Source organism: Lytechinus variegatus, chromosome 15, assembly GCF_018143015.1.
Source record: "Lytechinus variegatus isolate NC3 chromosome 15, Lvar_3.0, whole genome shotgun sequence".
NCBI classification, from domain to species: Eukaryota; Metazoa; Echinodermata; class Echinoidea; order Temnopleuroida; family Toxopneustidae; genus Lytechinus; species Lytechinus variegatus.
In genome coordinates, this window is record NC_054754.1 from 572,502 (window position 1) to 594,774 (window position 22,273).

The 22,273-nt window shown below is 39.8% G+C and overlaps 1 protein-coding gene across 1 annotated transcript in view; it reads left to right on the forward strand.

Moving 5' to 3' along the window:
* LOC121429228 (centriolin-like) overlaps window positions 1-22,273 on the forward strand; it is a 121,612-nt gene that overhangs the window by 78,340 nt on the left and 20,999 nt on the right. The window contains exons 11-13 of the mRNA XM_041626190.1: window positions 1,561-1,649; window positions 15,375-15,458; window positions 19,174-19,314. Of these exons, the coding sequence (XP_041482124.1) occupies window positions 1,561-1,649; window positions 15,375-15,458; window positions 19,174-19,314 (314 nt within the window). The remainder of the gene's footprint in view (window positions 1-1,560; window positions 1,650-15,374; window positions 15,459-19,173; window positions 19,315-22,273) is intronic.

Genomic DNA, 22,273 nt, shown 5'->3' on the forward strand with positions numbered 1-22,273 from the left:
TAACCCGCGCATGTGTTTTGTACACACTTTTCACGCGAGTGTGATATGTGTCTTCGGTCTTCGTTTTCCAGACACCCGCATACTGCCCCACGATGATTTGATGGTCCTTGTCACATCGATGGATCCTTCCAACTTGATTCTTGATCTTTCCCTTCAATCTCAGCCTTTACTGGGGATATAATATCAATTTCTGTTATTCCTTGAAGATTGTTAAATAGTGTTTTTGTCTCACCTGCGAAGCAGAGTGAGACTATAGGCGCCGGTTTTTCCGACGGCGGCGTCAACATCAAATCTTAACCTGAGGTTAAGTTTTTGAAATGATGTCATAACTTAGAAAGTATATGGACCTAGTTAATAAAACTTGGCTATAAGGTTAATCAAGTATTACTGAACATCCTATTAGAGTTTCATGTCACATGACCAAGGTCAAAGGTCATTTAGGGTCAATGAACTTAGACCATGTTGGAGGAATCAACATCGAAATCTTAACCTGAGGTTAAGTTTTTGAAATGTCATCATAACTTAGAAAATATATGGACCTAGTTCATGAAACTTGGACATAAGGTTAATCAAGTATCACTGAACATCCTGCATGAGTTTCACGTCACATGACCAAGGTCAAAGGTCATTTAGGGTCAATGAACTTTGGCCAAATTTGGGATATCTGTTGAATTCCCATCATAACTTTGAAAGTTTATGGATCTGATTCGTGAAACTTGGACATAATAGTAATCAAGCATCACTGAACATTTTGTGCAAGTTTCAGGTCTCATGATTAAGGTCAAAGGTCATTTAGGGTCAATGAACTTTGGCCGAATCGGGGTATCTGTTGAATTACCATCATAACTTTGAAAGTTTATTGGTCTAGTTCATTAAACTTGGACATTAGAGTAATCAAATATCACTGAACATCCTGTGCGCGTTTCAGGTCACATGACCAAGGTCAAAGGTCAATGAACATTGGCCGAATTGGGTGTATCTGTTGAATTACCATCATAACTTTGAAAGTTTATCGATCTGATTCATGAAACTTGTACATAAGAGTAATCAAGTATCACTGAACATCCTGTGTGTTTCAGGTCACACGATCAAGGTCAAAGGTCATGTAAGGTCAATGAAGTTTGGCCATGTTGGGGTTTTTTGTTGAATAACCATCATATCTCTGTAAGTTTATTGGTCTAGTTCATAAAAAGTGGACATAAGAGTAACCATGTATCACTGAACATCTTTTCCGTGTTAGAGTAGTATTCAAAGTCAGCACTGCTGCTATGTTGAACCGCGTGATGCAGGTGAGACGGCCAGAGGCATTCCACTTGTTTTTTATATAAATGACTTTAAAAAAGACTGGTGACCAGTTCATTTGCTAAATGATGTTCACCTATGTAGATAATTTAACACTTAAGAACACATTGCAGTCGTAGATGAAACCTACACTGAGAGTATTTGCAAGATTAATTGTTGACTGCTTCTTTCTCTCTTCTATAAACAAACTTAGTGAAAATCTACTTCACATTACAACAGAATCTATTTCATTATACTTGTATTTTCTGTCTTTTTCAGAAAATCAAATTTCAGATCAACAAGAGAAGGGGGAAAATTTAAAGGATAAACTTGATGCTTCAAAGAGAAGAGTAGCCTCACTTCAATTGGTAATATGTATATTCTTTTGTTATTATTTGCTGATTTATACACAAAATGCACATGAATGTTTAGTATTCAAGGTATTATTGTTCACTGTTTCTTGTGTGAGTTAATGTAGAATTCCTTAATCAGGGGTGCCACAGTCAAGGGGAAGGTGTGATATCTCGTCCAGTGTCAACCTCTTAGCCCTGATACTATTTGGGTTTTTTTAATTCTTGTCATTACAAAGGGATGGTAGTGTGGGCTCCCCTAAACTCTTGAATAGAAAAAAAATTTGCAGCATGATAGAGAATATGTAATCTATTGGTTGCATAGGTAAATTTTAATGAGTTTATATACAGGGTATTTTTTATTATATACAAATTGACTATGCTAAGTTATTCATGGAATCTTACTTTTTGCTGTTATTGATGCAATAAAGGTCCTTGTTTGTTGTAGATATTTTTATAGCATTTTGTAACAATTATACTAACAATTCAAATTCTTATGTTGTTCTTTTCCCAAATTTGTGGATGACATTATATTGGTCATGAATAGCATTAAATTCAATTGTTATTAATGGAAGTAATGATAATAATCACTCCATATGAATTTATGGTAAAAATACATTTTGATTTTGATTTTTGAGCAGTTTTGGGTCTGACATGTACTTACATGATGTTGTGTAATTTCTTAACTGCGTTGCAAATTAGGTCACAAAAGCCGCGTGAAACTTAAAAATGAATTTAAAAACTTTGTCATGCTGCCCCTATACCTTGGAATACCATCCCTTCTTCCATTAAGGAGGCATCTACATGCTCTGCATTCAAAAGTTGCCTCAAAATTTATTTTTTTAAGAGGTTTTATGATTTACTATCAATAACTGGGATATACTCATTTGATTTGCTAGTTCATTACGATTAACTTGCACGCCGAATAAAAGTACACAATTTTTCCTGCGCGCGCGCAGCATCTCCCTACGCACGCACTATCCCGAGATCATCACGCAAAAAGGCGTCCATTTCCTCTTTTACTTTCGCCTGCCGCCGTGATCAGACGTAGCTAAGTACACTCCCACTTTGCCCCTTTTAAAGTGTCCGTTGTTGACATATTTATCTATATTTTTACTACCTATTTCAATCCTTTGCCCTTCGGCTTCTGATTGATTTCATTTTTATCTACTCTGCGTGGAGCTTTCGTGTTATTTATTCAAGTTTTTCTTTAATTAAATTGTGTGAGGTCCGAACAGTCAGTTTCGTTTTCACACAGACGGGTTGCCCCGCTTCCTTATCCCATAGCTCTGCGCTCTACTGCGTGCCGCGGGCATTAATGCGACGCTTCACTTTTCTTTTTAATTCCTTATAATTCTTTTAATTCTTGACTTGCTCTTTTGCCTCGTCTTGAATTGAATTGATTTTATTTCCCTCTCCACAGCTTATGCTATGCTGGACAGGTAGGAGCGTCGCCCTTTATTTGTTCTCAAACTTGTTGCATTGACGCCCAACGGCGACAATGCATTATTCTTGTTCCATTGACGCCCAACGGCGACAATGCATTATTCTTGTTCCATATTCCTATTCCACAATCTTCTTCGTCTTCTGCCAAAAACCCCATTCACTTAACACATGGAGTTTGTTAACTCTGCCCAGGCCACGTCCCTCATCCAAATTCAACCAAATTTGGCAGGCATTGTCTTCAATAACCGTAGTTGTGCACCTCCTATTTCATTTTCCAAAATCACTCATGCATGACCATCCAGGCGCCATTTTGTCCATTTCAAGTCCATTTGCATACCATTCTTCATTCTTTCATATCTCCGTTATCCTGCATTCTACAGACTTCTAACAAATTGCTATAGATAGTCGAAGAGTTGCTCCATCATTTGCGATGCATAACCTGACCTTCAAAATTCCATCTTCATGCCCTAAATTCAAATCCGAAATAGCCTTTCTTCAAAAACTTAATATTTATTGAAATGTAAAGTCAAAAAATCGTAAAATGGCTATAACTGTCTTGTTTTTATTCATTTCGAACTCATATTTTCAGGAATCAATTACAGTACCATATCATACATATTACTCAGTTTTCACGCATCATTGATCTTCCATCATTGAAATAGCGCCCTCTAAAGTTTCGAAAACGCTTACCTTTGAATGTTCCTCATTGCGTCATGCATGGCCAAACCCGTACCCTTTTTTGAATTAAGGCTCTTCAAGATATGCCCTTTCATGCCATTTAAAAAAATATATACCTTACAACTGACGAAATATATGAAAAATGCTCCCGAAAATCAGCAAAATACCCCCAAATGCACTTTAATGCAGGCACAACTTCAACTTGCTCTTACTTCCTTTTTATTGAAGCTTATTCTTTCTAACCTGGCTGATATGAGTATTGATTTATACTTCAACCGTTCGTCAACCTTTTGTAACAGAAACTGACAAAAATCTGACGTCAGCTTCATATTATTGTGCAAAACCTTCATTTATAATGTCTTTCTTTATATGGCATTTACTTCCGGTCTATTGCCTGCGCACAAATAAGAATGGTATCAATGTCACCGCATTGAAATGCTCTTTCCAGTGATACCAAATACGACATAGGTTACAACAGAAAATTTCAAGATAAGCCAATCTGAACATTATGGTATACTGCTCACAATGCACACATTATCAACAACAACGTGTGGGGTGCCATATGGTCTAAAATTGTTTACTCGAGAATGTTACTTCCTATGGAGAGCAAAATGTGCTAAAATCCAATTTGATTAACATGTAATTTTTGTTAGTCCTCCCCTGCCACCATTCCTTATCCAAATTCATTCTAATTTGGTAGACATGTTATCCATAATTAGTGACCATAACTTTAGAAAAAGCGCCCTCTATTGCAAAGTCTTAAAATAGTTGAATTGCGTTAACTACCTTGTTTGAATCTATTTTGGTCTCATATTTTCAGGGTTTGCCAATTGTATCATTTCACATAATCCAACTGTGTTTTACGCATCAGTGACCATTCCTTAAAGAAATAGCGCCCTTTAATATTTTGAGAATGTATATCATGTAGAGTTTTCTCTCTATCTCCGTCTGTTTCTTGCCCTTTATTAAATCAGAGGCGTCAATGCATGCACATCGTTCTGAAACAATTGCAGTTCTAGTTTTCAACTTGTTGTTCTTGTTTTGAGTCGGTTGATTGTTCTCTTATGTTTCAATCAATCTTTTATTCTTAATTGATTAATTGATCAATTGTTAATTAACATTTTGGTTAATTGTTTAATTATTAATTAATTTTAATAATTATTTTGTATTGAAATGAATTTTTTTTTTCTCTTAAAATTTTGGGAAGCCCTCCTGATCTTTATTAGCGTCTTTGTTTTCGCTAATTAGTTTTCCGGCTTCCAGTTTAAAGGAAGTGAGTACTTACTACTTCCTCCCAGATCAGCTTAGGGCGTCATTTTTGCCGCCTATTACTTGTTTCTTTTTTCGACCTTGTCAAAAGAACACGAAAAAAATCCTTGTTTTTTTTTCTTAGCTGATCCTGCTCTTCGTCTTGGACTTTTCTGTTTTTAATTAATTAACGTCATGTCGAGCCCTGCCCGCTCGTGTTATTAATTTTTAAAAAAACTATAAAAAAATTCTTAACTTTGTTCTCATAACTCATGTTTAAGAAGGTGATCCTGTTATTTACCTGACTTATTAATTTTATTATTAATAATTTCTGGAAGGGATCTTGTTTTGTCACCTTTCTTGCCCACCCACCCCTCCACCCCCTCTCTGTTTTCGCCCCTACTTTGTTCTTTCAGGTTAAGAACTTACCAGGTAGATGAGCTCTTCGACTCATCTCTTGATGACTCCAACCTGCCGCTGGGAGAGAACCAGACATGGTATTGTCCCTGTGATCAGTGGCGGTGAGTATGAGGGCAAGAGAGCGAGACCCTTTGCGTTGGGCTCTATATAGGGTGGAACCGTGGTTTGCGTCCACGTGCCCTGGAAAAAGAAGGGTGGAACCGTGGAGTCGCGTCCACGTGCCCAAGAGGGTGGAACCGCGTCCACGTGCCCGAGCGTTTCAGAGTGGAACCGTGGCGCGGTGGCCACGTGCCTGAAGGGTGATAGCCAAGGCTCCCTCGACGGGACCTGAACCTATTTGGGGAATGTTGTACTAGTTTAGAAAACCTCACTCCTCCAGGGCTGCTTGACCCACCGGCTATCGGGTCCGACAAGTCTGGGTTGAGAGCGTGGGACTCTTTTCCTGGCACAGACTAGGCTCGATGCTTTGTCAGTCTCCGTCAGGGAGCATTAGCAACGGGCAACCAGCCCCTAGTCGCTAGAGACACGTGAGCTCGACCCATCAATCTCATGATTAACTGATCTGGGTGAAACCGTGGAATCGCGTCCACGTGCCCTTTAAGGTGGAACCATGAAATTGCATTCATGTGCCTGAACTGTTTGATAAGATTGGGTGACTTTTTCTCATGCGAGATATCACGTCCCCCTCCCTGTCTCTTGTGCCCTCTTCTGCCCCCCAGCGGGGGCCGCACAGAAGAGGAAGAAGAAGAAATTCTAGGTCGCTAATCCCGCTTTGCGGGCAGACCTTTCTTTCTGATTCTTGTGCCGATGGCCAGGCGTCGTAACTTCATGTTACAACAGAACGCCCTCGAGTATCACGGATCTTTATCCTCATGCTCCCTGTCAGCTAAAACCGCTGTGTCGAACATCGGGCAGGTCAAGCAGATATTCGCCAACTCGCACCTCGGAGAGTCACCGGCAATATCATGATTCGCCGGCTCACGCACCTGCAAGGGAAATCCCCACTAATACACAGGTGTTATCGACATACGGGCTTCGCCCTCCATTACGTCACCAGACTCCCGATAATTGTGGGTCAGGCGTCGCAACTCTCATGTTGCTTCACACACCCATGAGCAGTGCGGGTAATTCCCCCACGCTTCATATCAGCTTCAGCCGCCTTGCTAAGCACTGCGGTTCAAGCAGTCACCTGCCCTCACACCGGGCATTTATTGAAACGCTATTCACCTACACAGTGACCCCCGTTTCTATGCAGGTGCTTCCAAAATAAAAAGTAAGGGTGCCCTGTCTTTACTTTTAACTCCTACTCTTGTAAGGTTAGAGTCAGGGCTAGTACAGACACCCGTCCTCCAGCGATCGCCGCTGTAGAGAGGGCGACTCCGATATTAGCACCATCACCGCTCAGCGGTATGTCTCACTATCTCGTAGCTCTCCGAGCTTATGAGTATGAATATCGGATCTGAATGTCAAGGCGATTAATAGTTCACCTGTGCTTAGTAATCGCTATGCCTTCACCACCCGGTGCATTATGGTTATTTTAACCTATTTGTCTCGTATTCGGGTGGCTCGTATGAGCCCTGCCCGAGCTGCCATCATCGGTCGTCCCCGGACACCGCCGGCAGCACCCGCACCGAACACCTGGAGGGAATCGGCTATTTATATGCTAGATACCCCTCCTGTTGACATTCATAGCTGTTCCCTGAGTCTTTCCCGGTCGGGTAAGCATCATCTCGGAGGAAAGAAACGGCTGTATATCTCATTAGATTGTTGGCTGTGTACGTGCATTCAGGCTTGTTTAAACCCCCAGGATTTTCTGTCGGCATTTCTATGCCTACTTTCTGGGCGCACCCACCGTGCCGGGTCGGCGAGTTTACACCAAACTGTACGCCGCCAGGCCATCGGTCGAGCTCTAACAGTCTCTCTTATAGACTGCCCTCTATGTGGGTCAAGCTTGCGGGCGTCTCCGCCGTTTCCTCCTTGTGTGGAGTGGGCTACGGTCGATGTTTTTACCATGCCGGTTTGTCGAGTCGTCTTCTTATTTAGAAGCTTTTTCACTCGACACACTCGAGTCGCCTCGCATGCTGCTTTCATCCTCCTTCCATGATGTGGCCATGGTCACTGCGCGACCGAGGATGATGTAATCGTGGATGGATGTATGCTTTTGCCTGTCTAACCACGATCACCACGACCCGCTTTCTCTCGGGCCGACTGTGGATGAGTCTCTCCATGAAAGTGATTTACTTCACTGGAGTTCTTTTAGAAACGTAGATTCTCATCCCCCCGCTGCTTAGGGCGTCATTTTTTCGGAACTCCTTATCTTACCGATATTGGACTGTTCCACGCTGTCGCAACCGGCGCCAGCGGTGCTAGCTCTTACGATCACCAGAGAAACCAGGCCTTGTGGCTGTTTTCATAAACAACTGGTTCTCACCGCAGACTGAGGGACATGTTGGTGATTATTTTCCTCAAGTCGCCTTACTCCTCTGCTTGTTTCTTCAAGCAAGGACTTCGACACTCTTAGCCAGTTTCCGTCCCTAACCTTGATAGGACAGGGCCGTTGTTACTTCACTCGATTCTGTCGGGAACGTAACTGTTGAGGTATCATGTCTGGCGATGTCTGTTGGTTCAGAGCATCTCTTGATTGTCGTTTACACGTAAGATCATGACAGAGACATTGTTCGCCAGCTCACCTCTGGCGTACGCTTGCTGCTGCTAGGGATTTCTCCGCTCAGCGAACATCCATCGCAGCCTAGCCTTACGGGCCCTCTCGGCGATGGTGGCTTCAGCCAAGCCACCTCCCACCTCTTCCACCGCGGGCGCTGCACCCTCGGGCGGGTGCTTTATTTAGTACGGGAGAAAGGGGATCCGGGATTCTCTCTCGATCGCTCGGTCTATCACACTTGTTATGTCGTGATGCGTGCCGCGTTATTTCTCCGACACGCCCGGTTGAGCTGTTTTGACCAGACTGTTCTATTCTACATAGACAGCAGGTCCATGGCATTTTCTTATTAACAGGATGGCACTCAGTCGTTTTTCTCGACACATTGACTACCTTACGAGTGGTTTTCTTCAACCTTACTCTCTGTCGTTCCAGGTCCTTATCGGACCGCTGGAAACGTTCTGCCACAGCTCTCTATCAGAATTCTGCAGATGTTCTGCCCTCACGCATTTGAGACAGATATTGAATTCTGGGCGCTTTCTTTCTCCCACGCGGGGGCTTCTGAGATATCTCGCATTCCTTACGTTTGCATGGTTTGCGGCTTGGCTTAAATTATTAAGCCGGTGACTCGACTGTGGCTTTTATTAGCCCCGCTGTTGCCTTCTCAGATTGATTGATTGATCACTTACTGAACCGTACAAGCTTCAGTCTTCCGATCACGATTCTTGTTGAAATTTTCAACAAAATCAGAATCTTACAAACTCTTGAGTTCTTCTCAACGCGTTCTTCTCAACGCGTTCTTCTCAAATGTTGAGCTTGTATGGCTTAGTCCGTCATGGCACCTGTCGGTCGTTCTTGATGCTTGACTAACTCCCTCTTTGGTCGGTATTCAGGGTATCTTTTGTCTGTCTATCAGTCGAGTTCCCTCCTGTATCTGTTTATATGTAACCATTTACAGTACAAAGCTTTGCATTCTTATGCATCGCTCCCGAACCGTTGCCGGGATTGGCTTAGATTAGGTGTGACTTCTAACCCTGGTCTTTGTTTGCCATTCATCAGACAATTCCCAACTCTGTGCAGTTGGTTGTTTTGTCGCGCGAGCCGTTTGCGTTTGAGACATCTTTTCACTCTGGATTGTTGAAACGATCAAGTCAGTTGGTGATGATGTTCTTCTTCTCACACTAGGCCGAGGGCCCATGATACTATAATATCATTCTTCTTGGGTTCTTTCTATGGAATCGTTGTTTACAACTTCTTGAGGACCGCCTATTTGACGCACTTCTATTCCTTCACTTCCTTGTTCTTAAGGACTACTTCGCATGAGACCTTATTTGCCTCCTCTGTCCTTAAGGCAGCGGCCTTCGTGTCTTCATCTCCCTATTTTTACGCACTTCTTAGTCTAGACATGCCTCCCTTCACGTTGAATCTGTGTTGGTCTAGCAAATCAAATGAGTATATCCCAGTTATTGATAGTAAATTATGAAAATACTTACCATGATTTTCTTATTTAGGAGATAACTGGATATACTAATTTGAACCCTCCCACCGACCCCTCGCCTTGCGTGGCAACATGTCTTGCGTTCAGGCTCATAAGAGGAAATGGACGCCTATTTGCGTGATGATCTTGGGATAGTGCGTGCGTAGGGAGATGCTGCGCACGCGCAGGAAAATTGTGTACTTTTATTCGGCGTTCAAGTTAATCGTAATGAACTAGCAAATCAAATGAGTATATCCAGTTATCTCGTAAATAAGAAAATCAGGTAAGTATTTTCATAATTGAGACAGTTAACGTAATACAGTAGCTTTAATCCTCTCTCTTGCATTGTTTATTTTCCTATTGATATGCGCTATACAAGCAACGTTGTATTATTACTACTAAATAAGTCAATGAGCGATGCGGTCCGAAAAATTCTGCACAGTGAGTTTGAGAAAAATATTGAGGTGGGCCATAATGCCCCATACCCCCCCCCCCCCATCCTTCAGGAATCTTAGAGTTAAACACAGAACTGAAAGTAACATTTGACAAAACAAGGATCAAATCATTTCAACATCAAATATTATACATAAGAATTCTAACTTGCAAAATAACCCATTAATGCAACCATTATTATAGGTCGATATCATTTCACATTAAAGGATTGACACATCCAAATGTATCAAAACAGTTAACTGTGTTTATTAGTGCCTTCAATTTCAATCCAAACGTTCTATCATTTTCATCTCTGGATTTGTTTGACAATGGAACCTGATTGAGCGAGCTTGTTGGGGGAATATTGAAGTTAATCAACGATTATCCTTTAACATGGTTGAAGTCCTTTGATGTTTGCCCTGACTAACTTACCTTTACTAGCCTAGACTTAACAGAGAAAACTCAAGAGGTCTTGCCTCTCCGATTCCTAAGCTTCAAGTGACCAATGGGCAATTCCAAGCAATAGTGGACATATTCCAAAAATATATATTGGCTCTATTTCAAATCTGAATCAAATTTTTCAATCAAAACTCATATGTGATTTCATAAATTAAAAAGGGGAACATAATTAGCAACAATTTTTTTTCTTACGCATCTCCTAATAAGAGAGAATCCAAACCATACAAAATATTCAATACATGGGACTACATATATATTTTTTTTTACTTAATTTCAATTTAACAGAAAACTGTAGCTTGTTTTGTAAAATTTTCTTTTGGATAATCTGAAGGTCATCATTTTTCATCATATCAAAAGAAAATTTTAAGATATAAGTTCATTTTACGTTCCATGTGTGTGAATATTTCAGATGTCACTCCGTAACCGGGTATGGATTCATGTTTTAAATTGTAATTAATGAAAAAGTAAACCAATTTTTTAATGTAATGCAGCATATTAAAGCTTTAACAATATAGAAACCAATCAATAACTCAACATTGTGATAGCCATTTAAAGTTCACAGAGTTTGAGCAATATGTTTTCTCCTCAAATATTCATGTCCATTTTGCGTCACTCCGTAACCATGTTTATGAATATTCATATCTCATTCCTTCAGTGGATCAAAATAACAAATGTTATTATTTTGAAAAGTGGGTTTCATCAACTACTGTCAGGTACCATTTCTTTGAAAATAACTACTTCAATATGTGGGATATCCTTGTTTGAATGCTAAAAACTTTGTTTCTAAATGTCACTCAGTAACCGTGGAACTGCCCCAATATAACTTTGAAGTAAGGTTCCTCTCATGGGAATCTCAACTAACCCCAAGATAATAAATATTTTATTCACCTGCTAACAATAAAAACTTGTAAGGACAAATATATGAACCATCCAAGTAATGAATAGGACTGAGAACTTGCAGAGACCTTAAGAATAAGTTATGCAAAGGAATGAACCAAGACCATGGAGTTAGTAAAGGATTGATTGACAACAAAATGCAAATTAATTCATGTAATTTTTCATTTCTAAAGAAGCACAAAAGAATACACAGGAGCACTGTAGCCTTCGATGGCGACCTGTGATGCTGCCAATTTAATGGGATAACTGAAAAGTGATTTGTGTTGAAAATAGATGATTGCAAATATTTCTGATTTTATTTGATCTCGAGGTGTGGATATTAAACACATGAGGAAATATATCTAAAAGCCTTATTGTGCACTAGACCATACAATATGGTCTCATACTCAACAGTAAATTTTGTCCACGAGCTCATGGGATATTCGTCGGATTTCGGTCATTTTGAGATATATGCTCTGATACTGCACGGGCAATCGATGCAGATTAAAATCTGGAAATTTTATGTATGGCTAAAATGCTCTATATGATAATACAGAATATCCTGCCTGAGTGTCAGGTCACATGACCAAGGTCAAAGGTCATTGAAGGTCAATGAACTTTCGCCATGTTGGGAGTATTTTTGGATTTGCCATCATAACTCTGAAAGTGTATAGATCTAGTTCATAAATCATAGACATAAGAGTAATCAAGTATCACTGAACATCCTCTGCGAGTTTCAGGCCACATGTGTAGGTGGTTTGCCGGAGGCATTATGTTTTCAAGATGTCTGTTCATCATGTTGTCTTTCTCGCGATAAATAACGGATCAACTTCAAGTCTGGTCTAAGTATGCAAAAAGAGTGCCAAGGATCTGAGTTTTGGGGCAATGTTGGTCATATATCTGAAAGTATTTGAAAATTTAAGAAGTTAGATATTTAGTGTATTCTTGGTCCAGCAATGGCAGAGGTAGATGTTTTGACTGTGTGTAGTTAAGAATCCATTTGTGTCAGGGTATAAACTGTAAAGCTGAGCTATAAGTGATCTCATTTGTTCTTTTTTATGCCCCCGCATAAAGTCCAGAGGGGGATTAAATGTTGCCCCTTTTCCTCCCTTCCCACCACTTGGTTTGTGCGCAATAACTAAAACAATATTTAATGGATTTTAAAAAATTTGGGTGTGTAGGTAGATGACACCAAAATACAGGCGAAGTTTGAATAATGAGTCCACAGGTCAAAGCTCATTATATACATGTACTGTATGCTAGGTGGTTTCCACATGATAACCAGTCTTGTAGTCACCATGGTCCCAGTACGAGTCACAAAATTAAAATGTCATATTTTAATTTGTTTACTCTAAAAGCTTTAAAGTAAGCAAATTGAAATATGTCATACAAATCAAAATAATGTCTTTTTTAATCCTTAAAAAACAAATTGAAATATGACATTATTTTAATTTGTAGTTTACTTTAAAAGGTTTAAGTAAACAAATTAAAATGTCATATAAGTAAACAAACAAATTAAAACTAGAACTGCAATCGTTTCAGAACGATGTGCATGCATTGACGCCTGTGAATTTCGAAAGATATTACCATAAGCAACCAATGAAAATATGAGACCAAAATGGATGAAAACGAGGAAGTTATGGCTATTTTGCATTTTGCAAATTTTCAATAGATGGCGCTATTTCTAAAAGTAATGGTCACTGATGCGTAAAAAAAAACAAATTTATTAGAAAACAGGTTTACCATTACCAAACCCTGAAAATGTCAGACTGAAATGATTGAAAACAAGAAACTTATAGCCATTTTACTATTTTCGATATTTCAACAGAGGGCACTATTTCTTAAAGGTTATGTTCCCTAATGCGTACAAAACATAGGGATTGTGTGGAATGATACAATAAGCATACCCTGAAAATATGAGACGGAAATGAATGAAAACAAAGAACTTATGGCCATTTTAACATTTCTTTAGTTTGCAATAGAGGACCCTTTTTCTAAATGTAATGGTCCCTGATGTGTAAAAAGAATATGGATTATGAAGGATGATATCATCAGACCGAAATGAATGATAACAAGAAAGTTATTGTCATTATACTATTTGTCGACTTTACAATAGAGGGCGCTATTTGGATATATAACAGTCACTGATGCATAAAAATCTGTTGAATTGTGAAGGGTGATTCCATAAGTAAACCATACAAATATGAGCTCAAAATGAATAATAACAAGGAAGTTATGGCCATTTTACGATTTTTTTACTTTACATTTCAATATATATGACATTTTTGAAGAAAGGCTATTTCGGATTTGAATTTAGGGCACGAAGATGGCATTTTGAAGGTCAGATTATGTGACACAGATGATGGAGCAACTGTTTGACTATCTAAAGCAATTTGTTAGAAGTCTGTAGCATGTAGGATACGGGAGTTTTGACGGGATTATCAATGTTATGCAAATGGCTTGAAATTTACAAAATGGTGCCTGCACGGTCATGCATGAGTGATATTGGAAAATGAAATAGGAGGTGCACAACTAGGGTTGCTGGAGACAATGCCTGCCAAATTTGGATGAATTTGGACATGGCCTGGGCAGAGTTAACACTCTATGTGTTAAGTGAATGGGGTTTTTGGCAGAAGAAGAAGATTGCGGAATAGGAATACGAACAACAATGCATTGTCGCCATTGATAGCGTCAATGCAATAATGTCATATTTTAGTTGGTTTACTTTAAACCTTTTGAAATTGCTTTGACATCGTACAATAAAAAACAATCACTCAATCAACAATTGATTCAAATCAACAAATACTTAATCAATTACAATTAAAGAGAAAAAATGACAAAGAAAAGAGAAATCTGTTGACTTTGAGGTAAATAATAAGAAAAATAAATTAAGCTCATATTTTGTGTAAAAAAGGTGGTAAGTCATAGCGCAAAAAATTTGTGCAGCACAGCAACTTCACATCAAGAGGAAACAAACAGCCTTTGATAATCATAATAATAATAATAATAACAATACATAAGGTTGGGCCTGCGCCTGAGAAAAATCGCGCAAATAATTCAGTTACAATAATTGCAATATGCTCATGTTAAAAACACAAATTTATAAACACTTTCATTCAATACTATTTGATATTACTGTGTTAAATATCAATGAAAAAATTTGAAAATATGAAAGAATCTCCCAAACAAGGATTTTATCTTAAAAAGAAAGAAAGAAACAGTTCAACTGAAGTGTGATTTATAGACTGCAGAGTTCGCCCTTCGATACGGCCGAGTTACCCATGCAATCGTATACAATACATGCAGCTGCACAGTGCAATTCGCTGTGTAGTCCGCTGCCTGTGCGGCCTGCTATAGCACAAAACTGATGTGCGCAGCTTTTAGCGTTGAGGCAAATCATGGGCAAATCAACTTTATTATCAACAGTAGGATATACATGTACATTTTCATTGAAATATTATTGGAAAATACTTCAAAATAGAGAATAATACTGACTACTAAATTCACCAGATTAGTATTAAATCTTCCAGCCTCGAGCCGGGTCATCTAGGCCACATGCTACGAGGACGAGTCCGACTCACGGCATTAGGAGGCCAAGGCCGAGGACTGGCTGACCTTGAGACCTCCAAGACTGATGATAACTTTGGAAATATTCACTAGATATTAAAAATGTTTGGTTCAAAATATTTAATGGATTCTAAAATTGTTGGTGTGTAAGTAGATGACACCAGAATACAGGCTTATTTCGAATTCAGAGTCCGCAGGTCAAAGGTCACAGCTCATGTAATATGTGAGTTGGTTTCCGCGTGATAACTTATGAAATATTCAACAGATTTTAAAAAATAGGGGTGTGTAGGTAGATGACACCAAAATATAGGCCAAGTTCGAATTTGGAGTCTGCAGGTCAATGGTCAAAGGTGACAGTTCATTATATATTTTTATGCAAGTTGGTTCAAACATATTGAATGAACTTCTGATCGCGTTAAGTGGGGACATCTGTGTCCTTTGGACACGTTTATTTCTAGTTTTGTTTTTTGTTGCCGTATAGGAAAAAGAGGCAATAGAAGGAGAGAAGAACCGGCTGGATCAAGAAAACCAACAGCTAAGAAGAAAATGGATCAGTGCTGGAAAGGTACATGTAATAATCACTATTTTAAATTAGATGTGTATATTGCTCTATTGATTTCTCTTTTGTGATCATATTTATGTTCACATTGTTTTTTAATGAACTTTGTAAAGTGTGCAGGGAAGGTAAAACTGTAATTTCAATTACAATTCAATGGAACACTGCTTAAAGATAATGACTGGGCATTAATAAACCATGTTCTATTTTAAATATATTGCATATAAATTGCATTTCACACTGTATGTTATTTATGAGTGTGCAGGAAAGACATCTACAATAAATCAATGTATCTACCTACTCTAAGCTAATTCATCTTGAATTCCCCTAATTTGACCTACTGCAAGTTGTCACTTGCACACGCAGCACTCCCGATAGTGCACCACCATACGTCACTTTCACACTCAGCACTCCCGATAGTGCACCACCATACGTCACTTTCACACTCAGCACTCCCGATAGTGCACCACCATACGTCACTTTCACACTCAGCACTCCCGATAGTGCACCACCATACGTCACTTTCACACTCAGCACTCCCGATAGTGCACCACCATACCTCACTTTCACACTCATCACTCCCAATAGTGCACCACCATACCTCACTTTCACACTCAGCACTCCCGATAGTGCACCACCATACCTCACTTTCACACTCAGCACTCCCGATAGTGCACCACCATACCTCACTTTCACACTCAGCACTCCCGATAGTGCACCACCATACCTCACTTTCACACTCATCACTCCCGATAGTGCACCACCATACGTTACTTTCACACTCAGCATTCCCGATATTAAACCACCATACGTCACTTGCACACTCAGCACTCCCGATAGTGCACCACCATACGTCACTTTCACACTCAGCACTCCTGATAGTGCACCACCATACGTCACTTTCACACTAAGCACTCCCGATAGTGCACCACCATACGTCACTTTCACACTCAGCACTCCCGATAGTGCACCACCATACGTCACTTTCACACTCAGCACTCCCAATATTGCACCACCATACGTCACTTTCACACTCAGCACTCCCGATAGTGCACCACCGTACGTCACTTGCACACTCAGCACTCCCGATAGTGCACCATCATACGTCACTTTCACACTCAGCACTCCCGATAGTTCACCACCATACGTCACTTGCACACTCAGCACTCCCGATAGTGCACCACCATACGTCACTTGCACACTAAGCACTCCCAATAGTACACCACCATATGTCACATGCACACCAGTACTCCCGATAGTGCAACTCTATATTTCATTTGCACACTCAGATAAGTTGTTTGCCAAAGTCAAAATCAGAGTTTTTTATGCTTTTTATCTTACAATAGCATTCATTGCTTGTAAAATTTTCAACTCCCCAACACCATATATTATTTTTCAAGTTCGTTGGAAATGTCCCTAGATTTTATTTAGTACATGCTGTGCTTTCTCTTTTTAGCATCCTTTGTACAAACAGGTACCTTTGCATGGGAACAATAGACTCCCTTTGTCATCTCTATTGGAGTGCTCACTGTCACTTGAATTTCTTGGTTAGGAATTTATTCTTTGAAAATGCATGTTTGCTATGCGTGGTTGAAATTCCTTGTTGCTCACACGATGCTTGTTGCTTTTGTAGGAGCTATATTTTATATTTCATTAGCTCTAAGTATACGCAGGTTCTTCCAACATAGAACAAGAACAGATGAAGGGGTAGATGTGGTCAACTGCCTTAGCTTGGCAGGGCATAATTTATTCTTCATTTCTTCTGTAGGCTTTCTTTGTACCAGGTACTAGATTTCAATACATATTCAAATTAACTTGGAAGATGATATTAAGAAAGTAACACATCATCATGGATAGGAACCAATCACAGGAGTCTTACAAAATAAATATTCATGATTTAGTCAACCAAGAGAGAGGAGGGGAGTAATTAACATAGCTGAAGAGAAGGCCAAGAGATAAAGGAATTTGATAAGAAAGGAATGGTCAAGTGTGGGGTGCAAGGAATGAAGGATGGATGAGGGTAACAATGGAGATGGGGATAACAAAGATAAATGAGGATAAAAGTCAAGAAATCTGATGGAGACTAAAGAAAAGAGGAATTTTCATTAGATTAGGATTATTGTGGAGTAGAGCAATGTCCTGAAAATGAGAGAGGGGTTAAAGAACTCTGGCTTAAAAAGTAATGAACTTGTAACCAAAACTGAAATGAACAAACAAAACTGCAATAAACTTGAACAAATGTACAAACTAGTTCCCCGCACTTTGTATAGGATTTTTCCTTTCTTGCAGCTGTTGAAATTCTGCACAGCTCAATTATTTCCACACTTTGTTCCATTTGTATTCTTTGATTGTCTCTTCTGCGAACTACTTTTGTTATCGCAGGCTTACGATGGTGAGATCCATCGACTTACGGCCTCCCCTCCTCATTGGAGAATCTGTGACAGGTGAAAAAAGCAGATATTCAGGGGAGAAGCCTCCTTTTCATGTATATTGTATAGTATTTACTAGCTCAACCAGAAAAGGTAAGGCATGTGAGACAAGCGGGTGCTGGTTCAGATGTGGCTGTAACACACCACACCATTGGTGTTGACGCCCTCTCTCAGTTAAGGGTCCTAAGACACACCTCAAATAGCAGCAAGATTAACACATGGTAGTGCATACACGTCTTCATGGGAGACCCTGTCACACCGGACATTATTCCTGGTATGCGATTTAGCCACCCAGTGAGCTTCAAGCCACGTACAACACCCATACATGTACCTGTACACTGTCAAGGGTTGCCCATTCAGGTATGATACTCGTGGTTCAGCCATCTCTACTCGTTCCTATTTAATTCAGGCTTCTAGCTCTCTGTTTCCTCCGGCTCAGACCAGACAGAATTTGCCTTAATTTTGAGAACCCGCTGGGGATCCAACTCCACCAGTGAGGCCTTCATATCTCGAGCTGCCCATGTGCTGGCAGCCCTTGGTGCCCTACCCGGCGATGAGTTTGTTGACAGTTGGAACCAGCTGTCCACCATGAACCTTGTTACCATTTCCTCTGATGAATCTTCAGATGATTTATAGACCGACAGCGTCCTGTCACCGCTGCATGGACTTGGTGATAGAGCTCGGAGCTGGCTTCCAAAGTGCATGATGAAGGTGTTCCAGCCAACACAGGTAAATAACACCCAGGCTTCACTTTCTATTCCTGAGCGGTTGCCCTTCTTCAGGTGTTCTGCTTCCCGATGACTTACACAAGCCTACCGTGAGGTGACTGTCGCTGCATCGGGTGGACTGGTTCCATGATATTTGCTCTGCTATAAATTCCACACGCAAATGGAATGACCAACTTTAACCCTGGATTTAGCACTATACCCTATCCTAACCCAAAACCTAATGAAAACCCTATCGCAACCCTGTATTGCAACCCTATTGTATCCATTCATTATTACTGGAGATCTTAATAAACAGTTAGATGTCTCTTCATCCATACACACTCAGTTGTTCAACAATCTTATGGATGACCATTGGTTTTCCAAGCTGATGACTACACCTACACATGACCATAGTCATATTATCAATGCTAATCACGTTCGGAACTCTGACAGGCTGTTGTTTTCCCACCCGCGAGTCTCCACTGGAATTTCCGACCACTCCTTTATGACCTACAAGTTACACTTCAAAGGAAAGATATAACCTCTCACAACATCAAGGGCTTACATTGTTTTGTTGTCTCTTTACAGGATTTCAGAGTTGAACACAGGAAGCTGAATCAAGAGATTGAAAGTTTGAAGATGAGACTGGAGGAGGAGTCTAAGCATGCCATCAGAATGAGCAAAGAAGTGGAGAATTGGAAACAAGAATACCTCATCACAAAACAACAGGTAGTTTTAATACCCAAGGACTTTTTAAGAATGTGGCTACTTCAAATCAATATTTATCCCTGAAAGTGCATGCCTTATAGGCTTTTCTTTTGAATTTCCCCATTTCATTTTTTGTTCGCCTGCATAGAAGAATGAGACTTTAGGCGCTACTTTTCTGGCGTGAGCATCAACATTGAAATCTTAACAAAATTTTTTAAATGTCTTCTTAACTTAGGAAGTATATGGACCTAGTACATGAAACTTGTACATTAGGGTATTAAAGTATTACTGAACATTTTGCATGAGTTTCAGATCACATGACCAAGGTCAAAGGTAATTTAGGGTCAATGAACTTGGGGAATGAACTTCAATAAAAAAAAAATCTTAACCTTGGTTAAGATTTCTTTTTAATTGAATTGATCATTTATTTATTCCATTCTCATAAAAACATATTCATGCAATTATTACAAACAATGCATATGTATATACAAATTTTAAAATCGAAACAATAATGCATAAAGAGTGTTCATCATTAACAAATATTGATAATGGAAAAGGAGAACCTTTGGAAAAGCCTGATATGGCTTTGCAAATTAAAAGTTCTCACAAAAATATGTATAATTCACATTATTATTTTAGAACATAGATTATACATCAGAAAGTTTTTTAAAAAAGTACAACAAACGAGACCAAAAAAATATAAAAAAAACAAGAGATAAAAGACGAATACGGGTGGGTGATTTATCATTTATACTTTGAATACAGATGAAATTTTAGCCATTTTTTTAAAAGTTGATTTGGATTTTATTAAACGCATGATTAATGGTATCTTTTGCTGATGTGGTTTACGGTACAACATGTGGAGTGTTATAGAAACAGTGGATAGAAGAAGAGAAGAAGTGGATAGTCAAGAAAGTGGAGATTTGAGACTAGAGTATTCTTTCTTGAAAATAGTCCTGAAAAGGACTGTGAACCAGAAGGAATGTTGAGTGAGAACAGCTCGAGTAGTAGAGCTGATGAGGAGAGACTCGACGTTTCGGACAGGTTGACTGTCCGTCTTCAGGAGTGAGTGTTCGCTCGGCATGCGGCGGTACGGCGGGCTGACATCGTAGGTGGCGCTCTGTGCGTGGGTCGGCGGTTTTGGCGGGAAACGAGTGGGCGTGGTATGCGGACGCGGTGAGTAGACAGCGGCGTGAGTTACGGCGGCGTGTGTGTCGGCGATGTGGTAGGTACATTAGTAGTGGCGTTCTTTGCGTGTTGGTCGGCGGACTCATCGGGTAAGCTTCGGCGGGAGTGAGTGGGTGGCCTGGTGTACGGATGAGGTGTTGGGTCGGCGGCGGAGGTTGTAGCGAGGTGTCGGCGGCGGCGGTGTGTGCGTCGGCGAATTCACTGGTTGAGTTGGTGATGCAATCAGACTGCTGTGTTGGGTAGGAGGGCTTGGTGGGGTGACGGTGGACGGCGGGTTGCTTGTGGATTGGTTAGAAGTTTGGTGGTGACGTAGGATTGGGTGCCAGATGCTTTTGATGTGGAGGCCAGGGTCTTCAGGCACAGTGTTGTGTTGATGTATCTCAATAGCTTCCCTGACCCTTCTGGTATTCCAGTGCCGGATGTTGGTGATTAGGTGGCTCTTGTCCCATTCTATGCGGTGATTTTCTTGTTGTGCGTGCTTGACGATGGCAGATCGGTCCCAGTGGCTGCGTCGGTGGTGGGTCTTGTGTTCCTTAAGTCTGGTGTCGAAGTCTCTGCCGGTTTCTCCAATGTAGGCTTTAACAGCCGCAGGGGATCTTGTATACGCCTGGTTGCTTGTTGGATGGGTGCTTGTCCTTATGAGAGTGAATGATGGAGTGGAGCTTACGAGAGGATTGGTGTCTGACGAGGATGTTGGCAGAGTGAAGGATGTGTTGTATTCGGTGTGAAGTCTTGCCGATGTAGGGAAGTACTATGGTGGCGATAGGCTTCAAACAACATCTAATGGTATCTTGTTCCAAAGTATTGGTTGGGTATTTCTTACAGATTTTTTTGATAGAGAAGTTTTTATTTTCCATAAATGAAATAAATTACGGAGACTAGTTTCATGGCAGTGAATTTGATGATTAATTGAGAACATGGATGATATATTATATGGTAATAAGTATTGAAAGTACTGAAAGCCAAGCAATGCTATATGGTAACTGAATAAATCAAAAATATTTAAAGATTTTAAACGGAAAAACAAAGGATCAGAGTTGGCATGATATTCACTACCTGTACATATACGTAAAGCCTTCTTTTGTAACTTAAACAAAATGCCGAGTTTACCTTGAGCTGAATTTCCCCATACACCTATACAGTAATTCAAATACATGTATGGCAATATAAGAGAGTTGTATACAGTAAATAATAGACAATGGCACATTAGACTTTAATTTATTCATAATACCAATTGATTTTGATACTTTCTTTGTTATGAAATCTACTTGCGCATCCCATCGAAGATTACAATCTAATAATACTCCAAGAAAAGTAATAACATGTGATTTTGAAATAGATATGGAGTTAATACCTAGAAGATATTTCATCAAGGATAATTGACCTGTAATTCTTATTATGAAGTATACAAAAATTTGTTTTACTAAGATTGAGCAAAAGTCTATTCACATTAAACCTCTTTGAAACATTATTAAATTCTTTATTAATTTTCTTTTAAACATTTCCAAACCAGACTGTGAATAAATGAGAGTATTATCATTGGCAAACATAATATGTTGAAAAACATGGGAAGATTGGGTCAGATCATTAATGTAAATTAAAATTAGTACCGGACTGAGAATGGATCCCTGTGGCATTCCACGCAAAATATTGCCAAAATCAGAAGATGAATTTTTGAACAGAGTAAATTGCAAACAATTTTCTAGGTAGCTTTTAAAAGAATTGAAAGGAGTAACACGTATCCCGTAATGAAGTAATTTTGACAAAAGTATCGAATGGTCTACTATATCGA